Source organism: Pelecanus crispus, chromosome 1 (assembly GCF_030463565.1).
Source record: "Pelecanus crispus isolate bPelCri1 chromosome 1, bPelCri1.pri, whole genome shotgun sequence".
NCBI lineage: Eukaryota > Metazoa > Chordata > Aves > Pelecaniformes > Pelecanidae > Pelecanus > Pelecanus crispus.
Genome location: NC_134643.1, coordinates 96983353 through 97006700, shown reverse-complemented (window position 1 = coordinate 97006700; position 23348 = coordinate 96983353). Strand labels below are relative to the sequence as shown.

The 23348-nt window shown below is 51.4% G+C and overlaps 1 protein-coding gene across 1 annotated transcript in view; it reads right to left on the bottom strand.

The window, feature by feature from the left end:
• Nucleotides 1-2463: 2463 nt before the first annotated feature.
• LSAMP (limbic system associated membrane protein) overlaps nt 2464-23348 on the bottom strand; it is a 321315-nt gene continuing 300430 nt past the window's right edge. Inside the window, exons 7-8 of the mRNA XM_075710257.1 lie at nt 20363-20398; nt 2464-2561 (exon numbers count right to left, since the gene is read on the bottom strand). Of these exons, the coding sequence (XP_075566372.1) occupies nt 2464-2561; nt 20363-20398 (134 nt within the window). The remainder of the gene's footprint in view (nt 2562-20362; nt 20399-23348) is intronic.

Genomic DNA, 23348 nt, shown 5'->3' with positions numbered 1-23348 from the left:
TATCTCCTCCCGCACGCTGCAGCACTGCAAGCGCAAGCTGTTTCTCCCTTGCCTTCAAGAGCATGCAAGCATGGCAGCCAAGCATGCTGCCAATTCACAGGGCAAAGACAGAAAAGCAAGCTTGCTGCTCCTTGGAAGTTCAGTGTTGCCAAGCACCTGTAAAATACTGTACTGTCATGGGATGGTCACTCAACTTGTGTGGGGTAACTCAAGTTCCTCCCTGTGCATCCATCCCCCCAAAAAAACAACTAGCTACCTGATAAACCCTGTGTTTAATCATCCTTGCTGCTGTGGATGCTAGGGCTCATGACTGGCCCGGAAACACAGCAGCCTTCTCCCCACTGCTCCTGCCCGCACACATGCACTGCTGCCACTGGAGCGTACAACCTGGCTTCCGCTCTCCCACTGCTCGCTCTGGCTCCTGCAGCAGACCTGTTGCTGGCGTGGCAATTTCCAGCCACCACCCAGCATTTTCTCAACTGTTTCTCACAGCCTGTTCTCTCCCTCTCCTTCTCCTTCCTCAGGAGCCACTGGAGCATCTCCTGCTGGCACCTCTGCGTGCGATTCTGCCATGGGAAGGGTGATGGCAAGCAACAGCCCTCTCCAGCAAGACCAGCACCCTTCAAGATGAGAAAAGGGAAGAGCAAGGGGAATTGTGCTGCCTACTTCTCTGCTGCACCACTTTAAGCTCCTTCTTCATAAGCCCAGGATTTTGGACCTGACATTTGGTTTTCTTCTTACATTCACAGGTCCTGGACATTTTCTGACCCAATTTGTTTCAAATGTGGAATTTGCAAAGTGAGCTTTGTAGTAGCAGCGCTGTACAATACACACGCGCACACACTCTCACCCTTATGTAGCATACGTTTCCTTTTATAACAAGGAGGACAGTAAGAACAACAACAAAAAAGGGTATTGGCTCTATTTTTGCATGACTACCAAAATGGTTAGGAATGACCAGCTTGTGGTTTTCGCATTGAGGCATCGTTCCTATGCACACACTATACCTACAGGAATGGCTGCTCGGTGATGTCCAAGGTCTCATCACTCACATCCCACCGGCCCAGCCTCCTCTCCCCAGGAGGAGTGGGTGGCTGTACTCTGCACTCCGTAGTGCTGCAGGCCAGTCCTTGTTTCTTCTGCTCATTTGGACAGATGCACACGTGTGCACACTCCCATGCGCGTGTGCAAGCACTCATGCGTAGCAGGGGCTGCTATGCTGGTACTTGAAGGCTGAGAGCCAGACAGGTTGCAGGTGGGAGAGATAAAAAGGCTAAACAAGGGTGCAGACTGACTCTTGCAAGCAAGGTGGCCAGGAGTCAAAAAGCCAGTGAGGACACCAGAGAGGGGACACCATGGGAACCCGTGTTGCAGCTGCCCCTCTCTCCTCACCCCTCTTCTCTGCCTGAGTGATCTCTCAGCATCTTGTCTCACACTTACAAGGCAGGACATTATCTACAGCAGGATGAGCATATGTACACATGGACTGTTCCTTTTGCATGCTTAGAGAGAGCAAGAGAAAAAGAGAAAGAGAGAGAAGACGGAGAGCCACACATACAGGCATGCACGCACGCACACAGGCATACACGGGAGAAAGAGAAAGACACCTGGTCAAATTGAGGGGGGGAGAGGAAGAGGATTAAAAAAAAAGAAAAGAAAAGTGTGTTTTCAGTAGAGTTGACACAGCTTTAGTTCAGGCCAGCGAGTGTGATGTTGCATGAAGGAGGGGACAGGAAAGAAGGTGTTTAGCAAGGGCTGGGTGCACAGGAGTGCAGGGTGAAGTGAAGAGAGGAAGGGGTTCTTCACAGGACACCAGTGCGCAGAGAGCTTCAGGTGACTTGCTCTGGTTTGTGGCTTTTTTTTTTTTTTTGCTTTTTTTTGTTTGTTTGTTTTCAAAAGTATGAACTGGCTGAGCATCGGCTCACAAAAATGACCCAGGGCATCCAAAAAGTTAAGTGGCTATAGACACCGAAGCAAAGACCTCTTTCCGCAAAAGAAAGAAAGAGGAGGAAGGAAGGAAGGTGAGGGAGCGTGGAGAAGAGGAAGGAGGAGAGAAAAGAAAAGGGATCTTCTGTTCGATTGGCTTTGCGGGTTTTGTTGGATTGTTTACATTGCAGCATCCTCCGGCGACACGATCCTTGCTGGTGCCCCATTCTCTCCCTCACTTCGTGTTGCCTCCTAGATGGTCAGTGACTTGACAGCCGGCTTGTCAGATTTCGGATTAAATGTTACTGAGTCTTCTTTGCTGTAATTTCTCCTCTCCCCCCTCTTCGCTCCTGAACACACAAAAGTTGTGAAAGAAACAGTCCTCTCTCTCTCCCCCCCCTCTCTTTTTTCTCTCTCCCCTCTCTTCGCTCTGTCTCCTGTATAACGCGTTTTGTTTTGTGTGTTGTTGTCGTCGTGTTGGGTTTTTTTAATTATTATTATTATTATTATTATTATTATTTTTAATTCTGATTTGTATTAACATTTGCTGAGTAGGCAGAGCAGGGACGCTGCCAGCAGCCACAGTGGGACGGCCAAACTCATGGAGCCGTTGTCTACTCTCCCTGTGCCGGGTCCTGCAGGGTGCGAGAAGGGAGAGAAAAGAGGAGAAGATTACACGCGGCTGGGCGAGACGGGGGTGACACAGGAACGCGGCGCTTCGCTCCCGGGCTGCTCCTGCAGGGCACAGCCACCTTCCCGCTTAGGTGAGGCTCCGTCCAGCCCAACTGCAGGCTCCTGCCCACCAGCTCCTCAGCATCCTCCCCTCCCACCCAATGCTCCGACAGCATGCGGCTCTCCCTAAGCAACACCCGGGCAGGAGAAACAGGGCCTGGAGCAAGCGGGAAGGCTCAACCCCGGCTGCCAACCCCATCCCATTCCCAGCCGTGCCTCGGGCTGGGAGCCACTGGCTGCCCGGCGTGGGGTCACGGCTCACACCTTTGCACGGTGCACCCCGGCCACCAGCCCCCCCCCCCCCACCTCCCCGCCCTGCCACCTCCCCGGCGGTGGCCCTGGGATGCCAGGGCTCGTTGTAATTCTGCGCGGTGGCCAGTGCCTGTCTGCAGCCAGACACCGGCTCCGCGGGGGCTGATTCATCACAGCGGTCCGATCAATAAAACATGGGCCCGACCAGCGGATGCCTCCCCTCCCAGGGGCCGCGCCGCAATTATTTATTTCTTAATCGGGGTGGAGGAAGGCTTCGCTGTTGTGTTGGTGGCCCTGTGGCACGACACCTGTGGGGTGAGGGCGCAGGGTGTGCCAGGGAGGTTAATTTTTCGCAAGGGTGGGAAACGGAGTTGCAAGCGTGTGAGCGCGCATGCACGGGGGTCTGTCAGAGGGGGCAGGGAGGAGCGCTCTGCCGCAGCAACAAATAATGCAGCCTCACTCCAGGAATATTAAGTGCTAACACTCCTGACATCTTCTCATTCATCCTCTCATTTATGGCTTTCCTTTTCTGGATGGCTTTAAAGGCAGCGCTGCTGTTTTAAATTCACCCTGCAATACCAAGCCTTGGCAGCATTTTCTTTGTAATGGGGCAGGGAGGTGTACATGGCTGTGGTTTCACAAACGCGTGCTCATCATGCATACGTATGCATAGGTGTACACACCTATGTACATGTATACGTATATGCACACATGCACGTACACATATATGTATAGGTACATGTATATGTACACATACATGTACATGCATATCTACATGTACGTGTACACATACACATACACACATATGTATATGTATATGCGGTGCTTTACACAGAAGGGGTGCAGGAAGATGCTGAAATGTGGAGATGGAAATGAGTCTATACGTTTGGACTGAGCCTGCTGTGGAAGAAAGAAGACATGCTTACTACCCAGAAGAGGTATCTCTAATGGCAGGGAGGAGCCAAAGAAAAAAAGCCCCCTGTTCAGGAGAGCCCCATGGGCCCGAAGTGCAATTGCTCTCTCTCACAACCTGCAGAGTTTACCAGGCGAGGAGCCCCTCCCTGCTGCGAGCAGCACGGGTGCCACGGGCTTGCTCAGCAGCACAGTCGCTATTAAACTCTAGCTGGTGACTAAAAGGCAGCAAATCCAAGAAGGATGTCCCCAGAGCCCCTGAAATTCTGTAGCACTTTTATTTGTGTGATTTCTTCCTAATGTAGCCTGTCACTTACTAGATCAGCTGTTTGTGTCCCAATTCTATTCTTTCATTATTGCTGAATTGTGTGGAAAATTTATATTCCATCTATGGCTTCTTTTTTCAGTTAGTCCCTGCTTGTCTTTTGTGGCTTGTCACACAAATCCTACACCACCATTTTTTCACTCCTTGTTTGGGTGACAGGAACTTATTTTCTGCTCTGAGCTCAGGACCAAGTTCAAGTTCAGCTACTACACTAACCTGACCTATGTGTCAGAGGAAGCATCCTTCATGGTTAAATGACTGGGGGGAGGATGTTTGGGACCATTTGCATCCCGTGTTGGCAGTGAAAAAGCCCCAAAACATGACTTCTCTGGCCCAGCAAACAATCAAGAACACACCAGGCAGGGTGTGTTGCCCACAAAAAGTTTTCAGCCATCACATTTTTACTATTTGGCTAAAATACTATTTGTCTAACACACACACACGGACATGTAACACATACATGTGGCAACCAGCCCCCTCCTTGCCACTTTTCCAGGGTGCACATGCGATCAGAGCAAAGGCACACGTACCTACGGAGGCACGCAGAGCACACCTAGCACAGCAGAAGGATAGGTGTCCTGGGCCTTGCCTGGGTACTGCTGCCTTAATATGCGTAAGTGCACGGCTCTGGGGTTTGTGTGCTTGTGGGGGCGGGTAGGGTTATGGTATGGTAGGGTATAGTATGGTATGGTACGGTACGGTAAAGAGATGAGCTTCTCCAATACCTAGGTATAGGGGAGGACACACAAGGCGTGGTGTAATGGACTTGTGAGAGGGTCACACCAGCTTCTGCTCTGCATGAGCTTGCGTGCATAAGCTTGAAGATATCGGAGAAGGCAAGACTCCCATCTCCGCAGCTGAAAAATGGCGCGAGCTATCTGTCCTCATGTTTCCCTGCTAAGCAGCCTGCATGTGCCCAGCGAGGTGGCGGGGCCGGCCGCAGATGCCCCTCCACGTGCAGGCCTGATCACCTGCTGCGTGCCACCGCCTGCTAACACCAGCAGCGGTTTGCACCAAGGGGCCGCACGCCGCTGCGTGGGTGCCGGGCAGCGCGTTAAGCTGACTGGGAGGCCTGGGGCCCGGTGTGGCCTCCGCATATAACCCTGGGGCCTCGAGTACTCCCTGTGCCTTGCAACGGAGCCAGCTGAAGTACGTGCCGCGTACGCTGCGTTTGCTGTCACGCGCGCTGCGAAAGTGCGGGGAGGTTATCATTCAATCGCAAAACAAAATCTTGACTACTTGGAGAATTTAGGCCTTGGGGGGATGGAAGGACGAATTGCTCAAACGTAAAAAAAAAAAAAAAAAAAAAAAAAGTGAAAATGTTAGAAGAAAACATTAATCTTTAAGTGCGGTTTTGCGCGGGGAAATTGCGTCTCTTTTTCAATCCGCTCCATGGCTCCCAGCCGCCTTTCCCAGCCGCACCCCGCTACCGCCACGCTGCCGCCCTGCCCCACCTTTGCGTCGTGACTTGTCGGCGCCTGTCGCCTGGAGCACGCGCGCGCGCGCGCCCGCGCAAAGGGCTGGCACAGGCGCGGCGCGCGCAGCCCGGCCGCGGCAGCAGCGCGCGACGCCGCGGTCTCCGCCGCCCCCTGGCGGCCGCCGCCGCCCCCTCGGCCCGGAGCTGGGGCGGCTGCACCCCCCGCGGTGCTTGGGGGCGAGAAGCGGCCCTTTCCGCGGGCGCGGGGGGCTTTGGCACACGGGTGGTGCCCGCCCCCCGCCCCCCGCCAGCCTCCCACTTTCGTAACCTTGAGCCTGTGCTCTGGGAGCGTGCTCTGCAAGCTCAACTCCCGGGCTAATCGTTCCCCTGCAATTTGGCAGCACCGCGAAGTTGGCGACCGCGCGATAGCTCCGAAGGGGCTTTTCTGCCACCGCGGCCAGGGAAGGAAATCGGGTTTCTGAGATGAGTATGTGGCAGCATTTCACAAATAAACCCTTAAGGGACCCCAGACCCCAAATGGCTGACTGAGTCAAATCACATTAACCAAATCAAGACGGAACAGACTGAAAATTGGCAAGGGCAAATCAATTGCGCTTTTTCTTGCTCCAAATAGTGACACATTTTGACACCCAGTGCAGATGCAGCTGGACCCCTGCCACGGTGCCTAACCGTGCTGCAACAGCCTCTCGGGACACGGCATGGGTTTGTCCGTGCCATGCATTCAGCCTGGTGTGATCTGCGCGGGCATCACGGCACAAGGTAGCCTGGGCCGAGATTTAGAGAGCTGTAGCTCTCTTGGGGCTGAAGGAGACCGTGCCCCACCTCTCTCCCCAAGGCAGGGTAACCCAAGCCATGTCCTTAAATTGAACCATGGGAAAAAACAGAGCTGTGCCACAGTGACCTTGCTGCTCCTGCCCACCTGTGCATTATGGCTCCGTGCACCAGCCTTGCACAGACAGGCTCCAGGGGTCTTTTCTCGACCCTTCTGGGAGAACATCTCTGTACTTCGGGTAGGGACGTGGAAGGGCCAGTGAGGCCATGTGGGACTTCAGCGATTCCACCTGGTGCCTCACCCTCCTGCAGGCAAACCCTTCAGTGCAGCAGGAAGCAGAAGAGTCACTGCATGCTCTCATGTGCTGCTTTGGCAGTGCTGCAGGAACTTCACCAGCCCCACGTGCAGAGCCAGTGGCACCCACTACTGGTAAGGTTGCCTGACCTTTCCCGTTACAAGGCCCTGTTTGCGTAGCACTTTACAAGCATCAACAGAGCAGGTGGAACAATCCCATGCTGGGTATTTGCCCTGAGCTGATTTTATTTTTTTTAAGTGGAAGAGCAGCAGCCAAAATATTTCTGCTGTGTCCAAGAGCAAGGCTTGAGGAGGAAAAAATGTTTATTTTAATTGTAAAAAAAAGCAAGCCAGTAACTACCCCTCAGAACATTTTTCTGCTCTGATGCTTTGGCTCGGAGCCTTGCAACAGTGCAGAGATTTGGTCTTTCAGAAAAAGGCAAATAGCTACACAAAAACTATCTGCCTTCAACATCCTTGGAGAGGGCCTCGCCACACACTTCATGCATCTCAAATGACTTTTCTGGGACCACTGCCACCAGTGGGTCAGTGCTTTGGCCCCTCACAGGTTTTAGGCCCCCCCGTACTACTGGCACAGCACAGCTGGGCTTGCTACACCTGCTCTGAGGACCGACCTTGCTCCTCCCCAAAGGGCTGCGAGCTAGGGCAGCCCCGGGCCTCGCTATAGAGGACATGGGTATCTGTGCTAGATTGCATGGTATAGCTGTAATACCTTTTTTTTTGGTGTGTCATGGGTCATGAACTGCTCCTACTCCTGTGAAGGGTGCAGGAAAAGACAGAGCAAGAATGGTGGTGAGGCTTGGGTGAGATGGTGGAGGGAGAGGGGAAAAGCAGGGTGCTGCTTACATTCACAGCAAACCACAGCAAGATTGCAAACCCAAGAACTGCTCTCTTCCTCAGAAAACAGCCTGCCTCCGAGAGGAGCATACCACCCGAAAAGCCCAGCCCAAGGGTCTTGTCTAACCTTCAGTTCTGTCCCCTGCAGGTGCTGGGTGGGGGCTAGCTGGGAGCACATGGCCGGCATGGCATCACATTGGCCTTCCTCAGCCGCTTCAGAGTCATCCCGAGCCAGCAGTAGCTCCACTCAATATTCCTTGATAGATTCTTTTTTTTCTTCTGTGGACTTGTCCAGTAGTTCTGGACTGCCTGAAGACTTCCATATCCACAACCTCCGACAACTTCTAAGGAGCATGGTGGCAGTCAGCTGCCAGCAGTGATATTATGGCCACACGTTACATTTGGGTGTTATGTTCTCCTGTGACTTTAGGACCTTGGTATTAACAGAAAGCCTGGTGCACTGCCCTTTACTAATTGCTACCTGAACTGGCTAGATTAAAAAACTGTCTCAGTCACTCCTTGCTCTGCAGTCTCCTCTGCTGACTGCAGGAGAACCAGGCTAAGGAAAGCACTCGCTGTGGGAAGAATTAGCTGCGGTGTGTTCAGATCTCCCTAGGAAAGAGAGGGATGAGCTTTTTGTCAAGGAAAGTGTTTAAAAAAGAAGCTACTCAGTGTCAAGAGATCGGTGGCCACTGAATGCTCAACTCCCGAATCGCAGAGCTGCAAGTCTCCCCACCAAACCTGGGGCACAGCTATTACTGAGCCCTCAATGGATGCTACCCAGGTGGCGGAAGGGAGCACAGTTTTGTTGTGAGAGGACTTGGTATGATGTCCCCCAGGGCCTAAGCAAGTGAGACTCCAGTGGTGCATCCTTTGTGGCACAGGCTCAACCTCCAGAGATGAGGCTAGGTGCAGAAATCAGCGAGAGGGGAGCAGAATTCTGAGGTCTGACCTTTGTGGGCTAAATAAAAGGGCCCTTTTTCTCCCTGCCTTCAAGCCTTGAATTTATAGTGCTACACGGCACTGCAACACACAGCCTCAGTGGCCGCAGTGGCCAAGGTCAGAAGGCTGCTTCGTAGCCCTGTACATGCCCTGCCTCATGGCTAGCATTGGCCCCTCAAAGCCTATAGTGTCCATTCGGGGTTGGGGGCTGCAGGAGGAGGTGATAAATATGGGAGGAAGATTGTATCAGGTCAGAGGCATAGGAAAAGGCCACTGTGATGAGGGATATAAGAAGGGGGTAATATGGACTGAGGTGGTATGATGAGCTTTACACTTATACCAACGCAGGGCTACAGCACAGGAAACTATACCAGGGAAGGTCTTCAATTGCAATGGCAATATGGGCACGCTCGGCTCAGGACACTGCGGAGGGCAAGAGCAGGAGATGTCAGCCAGGGCGAGGATGGGGAAATGTAGGAGCTGATGCGAGCATGCATGTTGGACAGGTAATGAGAACGGGTCCTGGGAGAAGGGAGATGAAGAGAGGAAATTAAACCCAGACCAGGCACAGGGAAGCAGGGGTGGTGGGAGAGAGGCAGGTTCAGGGGAATAATGGTGTTCACGGGAAGAGGGAGTCAGTACCCGGAATGCAAAGGAAGAACAAGCAGTCACTAGCAGCCCGGGTCAGAACTACGGGAGAAAAAGAGGGGATTCCTACAGAGAGGTGCTTAGGCATGGATGCGGGGCCAGGTGACGCTCAAATGCCAGCACACAGGTATGGGGGGGGGGGGCGGGACGGGGACGGGCAGGGTGCCAGGGGTGCTGCGAGCCCTGTGGCCGGCAGCCCTGCAGCGCCCGCCCCGCGGGCGCCCTCCCCGGGTGGCCCCCCGCAGGCTCCGCTCGCCATCCCTGCCGCCGACCTGCAGCGGGGCCGGGCCCTTGGCTGCCATCCCCTCCTGCCTCGCTTGGCCACAAACCCGCCGCAGGAGCCGGGGCAGCCGGGGGTGCGGGGCCGGGCCGGGCCGGGGGGAGCCGGGGGTGCGGGGCCGGGGGAGCCGGGGGTGCGGGGCCGGGCCGGGCCGGGGGAGCCGGGGGTGCGGGGCGGGGCCGGGCCGGGGGAGCCGGGGGTGCGGGGCCCGGGGAGCCGGGGATGCCGGGCCGGGGGAGCCGGGGGTGCGGGGCCGGGGGTGCGGGGCCGGGCCGGGCCGGGGGAGCCGGGGGTGCGGGGCGGGGCCGGGCCGGGGGAGCCGGGGGTGCGGGGCCCGGGGAGCCGGGGATGCCGGGCCAGGGGAGCCGGGGGTGCGGGGCCGGGCCGGGCCGGGCCGGGGAGCCGGGGGTGCGGGGCCGGGGGGTGCGGGGCCGGGCCGGGCCGGGGGAGCCGGGGGTGCGGGGCCGGGGGTGCGGGGCCGGGCCGGGCCGGGGGAGCCGGGGGGTGCGGGGCCGGGGGTGCGGGGGCCGGGCCGGGCCGGGGGAGCCGGGGGTGCGGGGCCGCTGAGGCGCAGCCGCCTCCTGCCCGCGAGGTGGCAGCCGAAGGCCGGGAACCGCCCCCGACGCGGCCGAGCCGCCGTGCTGGGAACCGCGTTTTTGGGCAGGGGCACTCGGGGGTAGCGGCGACGCGGGCCTGCGGGGAAACCCTGGGCGCCAGCTCTGCGTGCCCTCAGCCCCTTTTGCCGGAGGGCAGCCCAATATGGCCATGTTTTTGGGGCACTGAACCTGATCCCCACCCCTCTGCATCTCTCCACAACCACCACGCAGCAGTATCCTTGGCAAAACTGCTTTGGCGGGGGGGGGGGGGGGGGGGGGGGGGGGGGCAGATCTGATCTGCTGGTTGGCCATCCCCGTCAAAAGCAAGACATCTACCCACTACACTGGCAAGGAGCAGAGGTTGCAGGGAGTGGTGGTAAAGTTTCTTGCCCGTTCTACTTCCTCCACACAGATATTCCCCCTTCTCTCCCCTCACTCCTTCCTGCTCCCTTTTGCAACACCGATAGCACCCCTGAAGGGGCCCCATAAGAGAGGGGGATAGAGCCTGTGCCCACGCCACGTAACCCTTGCTGAACAGGCAAATTAGGTCAGACTTGTAAGCAAATCCACAAGTCCTCTTGGTTGCACAGAGGCACACCTCCAAATGCTGTGAGCAACGTGATCAGCGCCAGCAGAAATTGAACGTACGCCTTTCAAGATTCCCAACACAGACCTTTAAAAAGGGTCATTTGAGATGCAAGTAGAAAGCAGATGTATTTCTGGTCCATGCCCAGAGGGAAAAAAAAATCACCCACCCATCTACACATTTCACGCCCACATTCGCCAATCTAGAATATTCCGCCAGGTCCTGGGTCCCATCATCTGAGCAAACCAAAATGGAGAGAGGAAAAGAGACAGCGGGTGCCAGTCTTTCTCTTATTTACATTAACAAGACTCCAGGCCAGTCTTTCTCTTATTTACATTAACAAGACTCCAGGGATTGACATATCTGCAGTGCTAAGGGAGAAGAGCCCGCAGAGAAGTTCCAAAGGGCATCAGAGAGCTACAGGCTCTTTATTTGCTTTGGGTAATCAGCCCTTGGGATCCTGTCAAAGAATGCGAGGTAAAACCTGGTGTAAGAGCACAATCAGCCCCCATGGGTTTCTAAATGGAAGTGAGGCCAGGAGGAGGCATGGGACAGGCTAGGAAGACTTGGATATGATGGGAAGGAAGGAGCGATGGCAAACCAAGTAGAGCTGGCCTGCTGTTTTTCCAAGTTCTCTCCACCCTGAGCGGCTCTGGGCTCCATGCTGTTGACAGGCTAACTATACTTACAGCGAAGGCTGGAGTCCTACTTCTTGAGCAAAGAGAAGGACCAAAAATGAGGGAGGAATGAAAACAAACCTCTAAAGGAGAAGGTGCAAGGGAAAGGGGATGTGTACCATACAGGTCTCTCTCTGTCATCTCACTCCCTGGGGCCTGGAGGGGTCTTAGGTTTTACACTTGCCAGCTCCTCTGCAGGAAGTAATTTTTCTAGTCTGTTGACTCTCTTGCCAGGGCTTCAGAAGATGAAATCTTTATTATCATGAAGGCTTAAAAGGGAGGTATACTGTTAATTCCATTTTCAAGGTCATACTTTGAAAGTTATTAATTTCCTTCTTCCAGGGCTTTGCACTCTACTCTGAGGCTTTAGGGATTAGCAGCTTCTACTTACTAGGGTTCATTCGGGGCTTTTTTCTTACTACTTTCCTGTGTCCCGTTCCGCCCCCCCCCCCCCCCCCCCCCCCCCCCACCTTTGAGAAGATGACATGATTCTTCACTCACTGTTCTTAATGTTGAAACTATTTTGTTCATTACATGCTTGTACCCCATTCTCACTACCAGTTCTGCTCCTGTAATTAAAACTTGACAGTGACTGCAGTGGCAATAGGCTGGCTTTTCTAGAGGTGGAAGTACCGCTGTGTAAACTAGGGAGGATGCCCTCCAGCAACTCTCCAACAAGATTAAGGAAATGTCTCTGGTGTCTATCAATCTTAGCACATGGTTTAATGTAATTCAGAATTTGCTCATGCTTTTTTAGCACTGAACAGTTCTTCCCCATGTTTTGGAGCTCATTCATGGTGTACTAAGTACTCATCTATCATACCTCATGTCTTAGTGAAGATTCATTCTGTAATGCAGCGCACCCATCCTTCCCTGAGGTCTAAGAATATCCCTGAAACTGTATTTCTCAGTGTCTTTCTGAGAGGTTGTAGTGTTCAAAAGCTGGCTGCTTATGCCATTTATCCTGGAGCGGGCTTACAGAACTCGTAATCTAGAATTGAACTGTTATCCTGACCAGTGAGGCTGGTGGTGGCTAGAAGACCACCTACATTGCAAGGTTACACACATCTTTCATCATCAGATCTGTCCTGTAGATATCAAAAAGTTCCAAGGTTTTCTCACAGCTGAAAAATAGTTCTCCCACTCCTTCCATTCCCCTAGCAGCTGGAGGAGATTTTTAAAAAAAAAAGCCACTTGGCAAGCTACTGATACAAAATCAGTTACTTAAAACTGCTTTGTCTTCAAACCATTCATTGAAGACTCTTATCCTACAAGCGAAACACCCCAAAAATACATAGCACAGATTTTTCAGCATCCATCACAGGGAAGAGCTGAGCTTTTTGTGCTTTTCACTTTCCTAGGATACTGCAATCCCTCCCCCACTCACCTCTCAAGCACCTGTGTACGGCACAGCAGGCCAAAGGTGATGCCAGCAGAGTCTGGTGTCTCAATAGGGAACAAACAGCGTAGCCCCCCTCACCCAGAGCACATACAGCCCTAGGAAGCACGTTTACTAATCGGAGGCTCTGGAACCTCTTGAAAAATTAATATTTTCATCAGCTTTATGTCTGTCTGTTTACCCACTTCATCCCTCCTATGGTTTTCCACAAGCTTTGCTGGATATTTGGCACAAGAAACATCTCAGTGGCTGTGAGCAGAAATGAAGAGGGAGGGACACACCGAGGGGTGACTGGAAAGGAGACTGGAGCAGAAGGAGAACTAAATCAGGGTGGAGCGTGACCAGCATGCTTGAGGTTGCTCTGGTACTGAAATCCAGTCGTATTGCTGCCTCTGCCCTTCTTATCCTTCTCCTCTAGTACCTGCAGCATGGTGCCCCCCCGCCACCTGTCCTTGAGGTCTTCTTAGGGCCACCACTCCTCTCTGGGGACTCCCTTGCGGTGAGCTTAGCGGAAACCAACCCTTGTCCCCATCCCTCCTTGCCCAAGAGTGGAACAGGCTAGGAGGAGGTTTCAGCTAACCTTTGTGAAGGGCTGCTTGTGAACAACAAGAAGTATGGGACCCGTATCATGGGAAAATTATAAATAAGCCTGTGCGCTTCTCTCAGCATTTCAGTGAATTAGAGATTTCACGGGAGTCAAGCTGGGCCCACAGAGTGGTGTATGTCTCTAAAGCATGAGGTCTAAGTAAACATTACTTTGTGTCACCTGTAGGTCTCATCCCAGTACGGACGCACATATGTGTGTGCAATTCCAGAGTGAGACTCCTGGTCACCATAACACCCTAACAGTGCAAGCATGGCTTTCACGCCTGGCCCAAGCATGGGGAAAGCTGGAGCAGAAAGCCATAGTGGCTTCCCACAGCCCATTCCCAGACCAGTAATTAAAAAGAGAAAGCTACTACAGCTTACACAGGCAGCTGAGCTGGCCTTCAGCTGGATGAGTTGGGGCAATGGAAAAGATGCCTGCAGCCACTTCGGTTCATCCTTTAGATGTTCTAGGGTGCCTGGAAACTGCTCAGTGACTGTGGGGTGTGCCTCCGAGCATGGGGTGTGCACGTACAGTGCATAAGGTGACCTGGCTCAGGAGTGTACTCGTCCATCAGCGAGCATGCGTATCTGTAACACCTACCGTAGAGGCTGCCTGGCCGGACCGCGCTGAAGCTGTGCTGGTTATAGCACACCCTTCTCCATGGCCTGACCCCTTGCTCCTGCCCATGCACTCATTCCCCAGATTGCAGAGGGACCCGCAGGCAATGGTGGGGAAGGGCCAAGCGCATTTCTCCTTTGCTCGCCTTGCCTCTAGGCCTCTCCCTTTTGCAGGGGAGCTCTGCCTGACAGACCTGCTTGCCCATGGGAGGGAAGGCCTGCCAGGAGCACTCTGCTGTTTCTGCAAGCCTGATTTCTTTGGAATGGTTGGCTTTTTCCCTGTGCACCCCCTCCCTCTCAAATCCCACACCTCCCTTCTCCCAGTTGTTTTTGTTTTTAGAGAGCGCGCTTAGACAGCTGTATTAATCATGCAAGCCCAGCCATGTGTAATGTGCTTTATCAACAGCAGAGCAGACACCAAAAGGCAACCGGTTCACAAGCAGGCCCAGTGCAGTGCCTGAGCCGGGAAGATAAACCTGCCGCTTCCCAAACCGACTTACCGTCATGGGTTAGTGAATGGAGAGACTGTTCACTTGGGACAATAACCAGAGGCGAGGCCAATTTGTTAGGCAAATTCTTGAGTGGTTTACACTGGAAATGGAAGGGGGAGGAGGAGGATGAAGGTGGGAATTACTCTGGTCATTTTCTCTCAGGGGTGGGAGGAATTTTTGTGTGTGCATAAGGATTAAATCAAGACAACAGTGGCTGTCCTTCATCCTCCTCCTTGCTGCCCTCCACACTTCGGTCCCAGTCAGCCCGGCTGGCAGCTCAACATGGGAAGCAAGGAGAATGAGAGGGAGAGAGCAAAGATTTAGGTACACCTGCTGTGCAGCGGGTATATGTTGCCTTCATCGTCTCCAAGGAGGAAGGTTCAGTTGATGGCTTCAGAAACTCATCTAACATACAGATGGCATCAGGCTATGAGTATCCTCTGGGCTGAGGATCTCTGTCTCAGGAGGGTTATAGCCTGCCTAAGCTCTGCTCTATAGGGTAATCTGTCCATGCTACACCGCTGACGCTATCAGTGTCCCTACTGGACAACTGATTTTCCATGGCAGTTGCTCATCCATAGGTTTGTTTCTAATCTCTGCAGTGCAGTTGTGTGTTTTCTCCCCCACTGGTTTCACACAACCTCCACTCTCCCACCTGACTGCTATGCCCCGACCTCTGTTTTGCAGGGCTGTTCTGCATGCATGCAAAGCCACACCTGTGACTAAACAGACCTTGAAATGCCTTCCCTATCCCAGTGCAAGGGCCCAGCTCAGAGGAATATCTTTCTGGGACTTCCAGTCTCAGTTCCTACTCTCTGCTACTACTCTTCCTCACTTGCTGGATTCTCCATAGCATTGCTACTGGAGAGGGTTATGCAAATATATGCAACCCAGGGCTCATTTTGGAATAAATCAATCTAAATTAAAATTAATGAACAAAAAGTACAGAAACAAATCAAGCAATAAAGCCATTTCTCTCTCTTCCCCCCTGTGTCTCTCTTTTTTTCTTTAAGAAAACTGGTTTCTTTTCTTTATGCTTTTCTGGGGGAAGGAGCAGACTGGTTTACTTTTTTTTTAAGCAATCTCAGCAAACAGAAACTGTTTGTTGCTATCCACAAAAAACAATCAAGCAATGCTAGTAGCTGTAGTAGAAATAATTCTTGGCATTTCTCTTTCCCTAAGATGCTGTTTCCAGCTACATCCCTACTACCCCTTTTGGAAGACAACCACCATCACCTCTGACTTTGATTTTATTCACTTTTAACTACATGGTCAAAATAAGATAGAATGCCACCCCTTGCCTGGTACCTATGAAATAGCAAGAAACAATTATGTGATGTTGGCTGCCTGCCTTCACCCTGTCTTGTCCTTCCTGTTGCCTTGGCCTGAAACCCCCACAGGCTTGGCACCCAATGCGTTCCCAGCCTTCAGTGCCTGCAGACCTGGCAGGGACAGACGTTGATCCCGAGCAGCAAGAGAAGCTTGGCCTGCCTGAGCATCCACCCTGCAGAGCCACCCACTTCTGCACTCACCAAATGGGGAATGAGCTCTTTGGAAAATCTAGCTGGATACCACCAGCGAGGAGCAAGGACAGCCGTGAGTTGTGCTTCCCACCCAGGGTCATGGGTGTTATCAGGTGCCGATGCCCAAGGCTCAGCCAGCTTTCAGGGGAGAGAGAGGCATGCTCCAAGTAGTCAGGCACACATCACTGCAGAGTGATCACAGCTGAACTATGGGCCCTGAATGCCTGAGAATTTATGGAAACACCAGACATGCACATGGCTCCAAACATAGAATCACAGAATTGTTTAGGTTGGAAAAGACCTTTAAGATCATTCAGTCCAGCCATTAACCTAACATTACCAAGTCCACACTAAACCAATTAAGGGTAGACTAGACTAAACCATGTCCCGAAGTGCTACGTCTACCCGTTTTTTGAACGCTTCCAGGGATGGTGACTCCACCACCTCTCTGGGCAGCCTCTTCCAATGCTTGACTACCCTTTCCGTGAAGCAATTTTTCCTAATATCCAACCTAAACCTCCCCTGGCGCAGCTTGAGCCCATTTCCTCTCACCCTATTGCCCTCCTGTGCTGGGTCCCTATAGCCATTATTTTTCTCTGCTGGTAGTTTCTATGTCAGGATCATGACAGGACAAGATTGGCTATTTTGGCCTGTTTATGCTACGGTTTCGCCAGCTCTGCCAACTAGTTTAGTTCAAAGGCTGTGAAGGCTCGGGTTTTCACTGACCTGTTCTTGGGGCCCAGCTGAGAAAGCACTCACTGGCCCCAGTGAAGAGGACTCCAGAGACAGATGGATTCTTTAGCTGGCCACACGGTACTGAGAGGGCTGGTTTCTGTGGACTGCTCCCACACCACTGCCTAGTCAGCGAACCCCCCATAACGTGTTAACCCTTTACAGTCTGCACTCTCTGATGTATTCCCCCATGCTTCTCTCCTTAGCTTCGAAACATGCCGATGTTCATCCTTTTGCCAAAGCAGACCCCGCTGACATGAGAGCTGCCCACCCAGCAGGGCTGACAGGGCCATGCACTAGAGAAAGCAAAAGGGGAGCAGGGATGGGTGGAGGTGACCACTACAACAGATGAGCTCACTTCTCCACAGCTAGGACCTCCATAGGGAGGGAAGAGGACTGAGAGGGTATTAGAAAGAAAGATGTTCTCTGTTTCCCACTCTGGTCATCAGACCCAAATGAACATCTCTTTTCTCCCCTTCCCCCAACTCCCACCCACCTGAAGAAGACATTAGTGACAGTACAGGCTACACAGGCTACAGCTAAATGGAGAGTAGCTACGATCTACAGCCATACAGGGTCATTCTCCGATCAGTGCGCATTTTGGCAGAAAGACAGGACTGCTCATTCTCCTTTTCCCTCCCCCTCTTCCAATTACTAACACACTATTGCTGTAAATCTTTTGCCACCCTGCTGATGACCATGACTGGACTTTGTCTGATCAGGCTCCAAGGACTGGCACGCTTTATGCCCTGCAGGCAGTTCTGTATATGCTGCTCTCTGGAAAACATGGCATTTACCTTGCAGAGCTCCCAGAGCATTCAAACTAACCATGCTGAGAAAGCCCCTGGTTAATCTGTGGTAAGCCCTCATCACAAATCTCCTGAGAAGACTCACGGGTTTTGAAGCTCATCAGCCTGGCTATGTCATTCTGATGTGGACACTGGGTGCTAATCACGGGGGAGGGAGTCTATGTTCAAAGGGCTGAGGGCAAGTGACAATGGAGGACAGAGATGGAGCTAGCGCCGTAATTGTGACAGACCCCCTCTGAGGTTCAACAATGATCTCACTTGCCCTGTCGTTGGCAGGTGTGCTGTGGAATGAGCAAATTCTCCTTTTCCAGAAGAAAATTCTTTTGAAAAGCCACCTGATGATGCAGTAAGACCTCCTTTGTGATAGCCAGGTCTTGTGTCATCCCATTATAACATGATGTTACAATGAAGGCAGGAAGATGTGATGATGTGGCATCATCCCAGAAGACATTTTGGGGCATCTTGAGTGCCCGGCTGCAAAATCAGGAGGGCTGGAAAATTTACCAGGGACAATTGTGTTGAGAGCTGAATCAGCTGGGCTCCACCAGCCTTTTAGGAAACTGCCTCATCAAATTCAAGTCCCATGTGTTTAGCTGAATGGGCTGCTTCTGAGTCTCCAGCCTGCCTGAAAGCAAGATGTTTCCACAGCAGCTAGCTAATGATAGCAATGCTTGGCATGACTACAGTGCTCTTCATCTCAAAACACCTTCCTTTTAAATTAATGCTCAAAACCCCACAGGGCAGGGAAGTGTTACCTAGGCTTAAGAGAAACGGAAATTGCAGGAGAAAGAGGGAGGAGGCTGTGATTTTGGTCATTGAGGAGAGGTTTATTTGAGAGCTGAGGACTGCATCTCAGAACATCAACTCATAGGGAGAAAAAAGTCTAACAAGAAAATTTGATGCCTAAGGTTTCTTTGAAGGTGAACAGCAAAGTGAAAGTAAATGTTGAGATAAGCGCCAATATCTGTGCTGAACGCCCACATTGGAGAACCTGGCAGGGGCTTTCAGAAAACAAATGAGGTCCAGAGTATTTAAACTCTACTTTCCCCCTCTGCAAAATCCTCCTTGCATGTCGTGGGTCACTGGAGATATCCCAGAATTTGGCACCACAAATTCCTGGAGACTTCTCACAGAAGTGATGTCACACCACCATGTCCTTCGAGATGATCTCAGGAGACTGGGGAGCAGTGAAAGGAAAAAAATAACAACTTCAAAGACAGAGGGGGAAGTGTTTTAAAGGATTGACTAAAGCTGTACAGGATGGCCTTGGCAGCTTGATTAGGAGGGGTATTTGGTATGGAAATCCTGGCCTTGCTCACTTGCAGTTTTTGCTTTATCATTTAGCTTAATGGGCCACTAATTCAAAACCAGCTGTAAACAGGGCTGGCTATGAAAAAAATTAACACTGCCTGCCTGTGGAATTTAAGGATATATAATAAAAATAATCATAAAAAGAAAGAGCCCTGGGTTTTCCATCAGACAAAAATATTTGTCATTGAAAATTCTGCTTAAAAAAAGAACACCCAAAATTGGAAAACTCCTCAAAACCTCACATCCCAAACAGCCTCAGCAACTTTAATTTCATATCCAAGCAGAAGTTTCATTTGCAATACATGAGATAATGGTGTTTAATTGGATTTATTTTCCCACACTAGGTTCCCAATGGCCTACTTCACTCGTTTTCTCAGATCCTTGAATGTTATTTACAAATCACTCTCTGGGATTTAATTTTAATGGTACCTTGATTTCTCCCTCCCCCTCCCCCCCCCCTTTTTTTTGTAGGTACTTTTCTTTAATTGTATTTGTGGATTTGCCATTTAAATAGGCAATTGTGACTACATCCTGAGCCTGAATAAGTTGCCAAAAGCAGAGCTTGGTTTGAAAACGGCAGAGTCGTTAAAGGGAGCTGGTGTAACACCCAGCATTTATTGTTCCTTTCATGGGAGTACCTGCAGGTGCTTTATTTGGGCAGGTGCCCTTTTGCAAAACAACATGGGTTCCTAATAACACTCTGCCCCAAAGCTCTGCACAGACATTAACTATTTAGGCCTCTGAACATCCCATGAGTTGAGTGCATCGTCATCATATGGCAGTAAAACAAAGATACTAAGGAGCCCTAGGACAAGATTTTTTAAGTGAATACGGGGACTGGCTGCCTTATTGTTGATTTAGTTTCAAACACTGCTTTCAAACGCTGTAGACTGCTTTTGGGAAGTGCCCAGTCTCGGTGCTTTTTCAGAATCTCAAGGTTGCATCCAAACCCCAAGTCTCATGTGGAGGTTGGGGCCACGCTGCCTGGACCCGAGGCATGCTTGAGCAGCACAGGGACAGGAAAAGTACTCAGACCCTGTTTTGCCTTCATACCTTCTTCCCTTGGAATAAAGCAGACAGTAACACTTTTCATGCTCTCTGCCTCAAATGCAGCACTGTGTGACTGGCAGACTTGGGGGTCTGTGACAGAGGAATGAAAAAACAAAGTGTTTCACTGGGAATAGTTTGCACAACTAGAGTGAAAAAAAGACTCCTGGCAGCAATTTAAGTTTTAGCTTCTCACTTGTCCCTTCCACCATCTCTGCAAAATTTTAGGTCTGCTTATGCTTTTGATCCAATTCAGAACACGTGGGCAAAGACAGCTTAGGACTGGAATATGTATTAGGAGTAGGTCTGCAGACAAATTGAACCCCACTGAAGACTGTCCAGACCTCGCTGAGGACAGAATGTCATGGCTCAAAGTTTGGCTAAAATTTGTTGCTGTTCAGTTGATTGGTTTTCTGAAAAGGGAGGGGGGAAGGGGAAGGATGAACAAGGTGAGCAGAAGGGACCAAATGATGTGTAGATGAGAAGGGAAAGCCCTTATTTCCTGCATTTCTGAACTGCTTTGCCCATCCCTAGCTCTGAGCATTTATCAGGATGATGGAGAATGACCCGGCTAAAGAGCTACTTCAACATAAAACATATACTGACCTGGAAAAGGATTGGGGAGTGTGGGTAAAACTCGTTCTAAGGGGGGAAAAAAAACAATAAGCAACATGCAGGAGAAAAGGACAAGCCACTTTTCACACCAAGCAAGCAGCAGATACAAACCTGATGGTGTTGTCCATCCCCAAATTAGATGAACTAGAGTAGGTTTCATATACAGAGCATTTTGATAGCAACACACCTAATACACATCAACATCCCCTGGGACTGGGAGTCAGAGAGAAGTAATTTGAAAAACTAAACAAATAATATCCACACAGCAAGAGGGATTAAGCACCTGCAGTGAAGGTAATTGGAGTTGATGGGCCACATCTCCCCTCTGACTTTCAAGACCACTCACATCATCACACTACAGCTCCACTTAGCTACACATCTGGCTGGAAGCTAGTCTTGGCAGAGAGGTGAGTTGTGGAAGTCCTCCACGGGTAGTTGCTGCCTCCCCAGAACCCTCTCCACAATGGATTTCTTGCCAGTGACAGGTCCGCTCAGGATCTGAGCGTGGGAGCAGTGACCCTGGCGAACCCTCAAGGGCACTCTGTTTCTTTTGAGCCTTTGTCTTCCACTGGGAACAGAGTTTTTGCAGACTCATCAGCCTCTAGTTGTACACAGAGCCTGCTGTTTTGGTTATAGGGTTTTTACAATGCGTCCTCGTTACATGTCACAGCAGGACTTTGTTATATGTCACTGCTGGCTTCACGCTTTGCTTCTTCCACACAAGGATCTCAAAGAGTTGCACAGACACTGAGGGAAACCGGTGTCAGAGACCTCAGTTTGAGGCTAACAGCAGCGTTAATTCCGTTTTACAGATTAGTACAGAATCATAGAAACATTTAGGTTGGAAAAGACCTTCAAGATCATCCAGTTCAACCAGTTCATGCACAGAGCGAGAAAGCAATTTGCCCAAGGTCAAATGCTGAACTGTTGGCAGAGCCAGGAGCAGAACCAAGAATACAAGCCTCCAGGGCTGACTCCGATCACTGGGTCTGCATTACCTTCAGAGCTTGCTGGATGCCTCATGCTGACCGAGCACTACTCAGGGTCTGATCAGTAGGTAGACATTTAGCTGTAGGGATATGCCACTACGCAACAGCTGATAGGCCTGGGGCAATGAGTTGTCTCCTGGCTTACCTGTGAGGATGGTGCTAAGATCAGTGCTGATGGACATAGAGCTTGGCAGGATACATCGGTAGTCCACTATTACTCTCTGATCAACCCAGGCCCAGCTATTTGGAGGCCAATGCTCTTTATACAGCACCCTTGGCGCAAGGAGCCAGTTTCTGACTCGCTGGAGCCCACCAGGATGCAGGAGGTCAGGCCCATCCCTGTGACACTGGCAGATCTCCTGCCCTCATGGTGGTAATGGAGCTGTTTGAATCCACAGCAGGCACAGGGGAGATTGTCTCTTGCTTTGAAAATACAAGGCTAGCCTGGATCTCTGTGTTTATGTAGCAACAGGGGACTATTGTTCTGCGAAAGCAGGCTGTTGTGCTGACATGACTTCCTTGTTATTTAGTTTGGTTAAATAACTCAACTCCCCTTTACCTTCTACCTGCACAGCAGGCTGCAGACTGCACAGCACAAGCAGTTAAAGCAAAGCACTACGGCCTCATTATCATGCTGCTCTCTATTCAAGGACTCTACCTCTGTTCCCCTTGCCCGCCAGTGCTGCCTTTATTGCTCCACCCTCGCTCATTAGCAGCGTCTCAGCCTTGCCCCATCTGGCTGTCACCCTAACCACTTTCCTCCTCTCCTGAGTCTCCCTGTTATTGACAGCCCCTGGGAAAACATGGGGTTTGCACTAAGAGCCGCTAAGAGAGATTTTTGCCACAGTTGCGCTCCAAACCCGAGCAGCAACCACCTTAAGTAAATGCTCAGGTGCGACAAAGCGTGGACAGAGAGTTAGGGTGCAAGCGTGTGCGCACAGCCAGCACTTGTGCCGGGGCGCTAACAAATAATGACAAGTTAGAGGCAAGTGCCAGCTCTTCTTAGGAACGTGCCTCTCGCTGGGATCAAAACTGCTGGACTGAAATGATAACTCTACCCGAAGCCTCTCGAGGAGGCAGGGGTGGGATTCTGTCTGCTGCTGCTTCTAATTGGCACCGGCCTTGCCAGCTGCTGCTTCACCTCTGCGTTTCCTTACTCCCTGAAGGGTGCAGAGGATGCAAGCCGCAGAGGATGCAGCAGGGGACCTGCTGAGGTGGCAGTCTCCTATAATTGAGACAATTTAGCCAGCAGGACTGCATAAGGATGTGCAGCACTGCCCTGTTGTCTCCTGTTTTATCCTCTGGGATGGGCTAGCTCTGCGGGAGGCAGAAGTCAGCTAATTTGGAAGAGCTTTCATTTCTTTTCTCTGCCTTGCTAGAATGCACCAGGTGCTGTGCCTGCTTCTGCATGCCTGTGTGGGGGTCTGTGCTTGCTTATGCATCACACAGGTGTGTACATATGTAAACGTACTCACGTACACGAAAACGTATGATGTTTATCTGGTATATATATGCATGTATTTGCCCTTCCGTGTAGTATGGGTTAAGATACAAATTGTGACTTTTACTCATAATGCTTTTCATAGCACTCTGTTAGCTGAGTGCAATGAAAAGAAAACATGTTCCCTCCCTCCTAATACACTTAGGAAAAGAAACCTTTCCCTTCAATTGCGCCACTGCTTTTCACCTCTTGCTCTGTGATGGCAGCCCTGGCTTGGCCTCTCTGTCAGGTAATTTTCAGAGAGACCTGTGTTACTGCCCCTTTCCTAGGTCTCACAGTATTTTGTGCTTGGGGGTTACAAACCATGCTCCTAGGCTCTGCAGAGCTGAATCAACCTACTGGCTCACTAATGCTGCAAAGCATGGTCCTGCCTCCCAACTCCTCCTATCTGCAGATGTGTGATATGGCTTCCCCTCTTGCATGGGCTCTGGTGCTTGTTGAGCCCTTCCATGAACTAATCCAGCTCAGAACAACAAAAGAAAACATT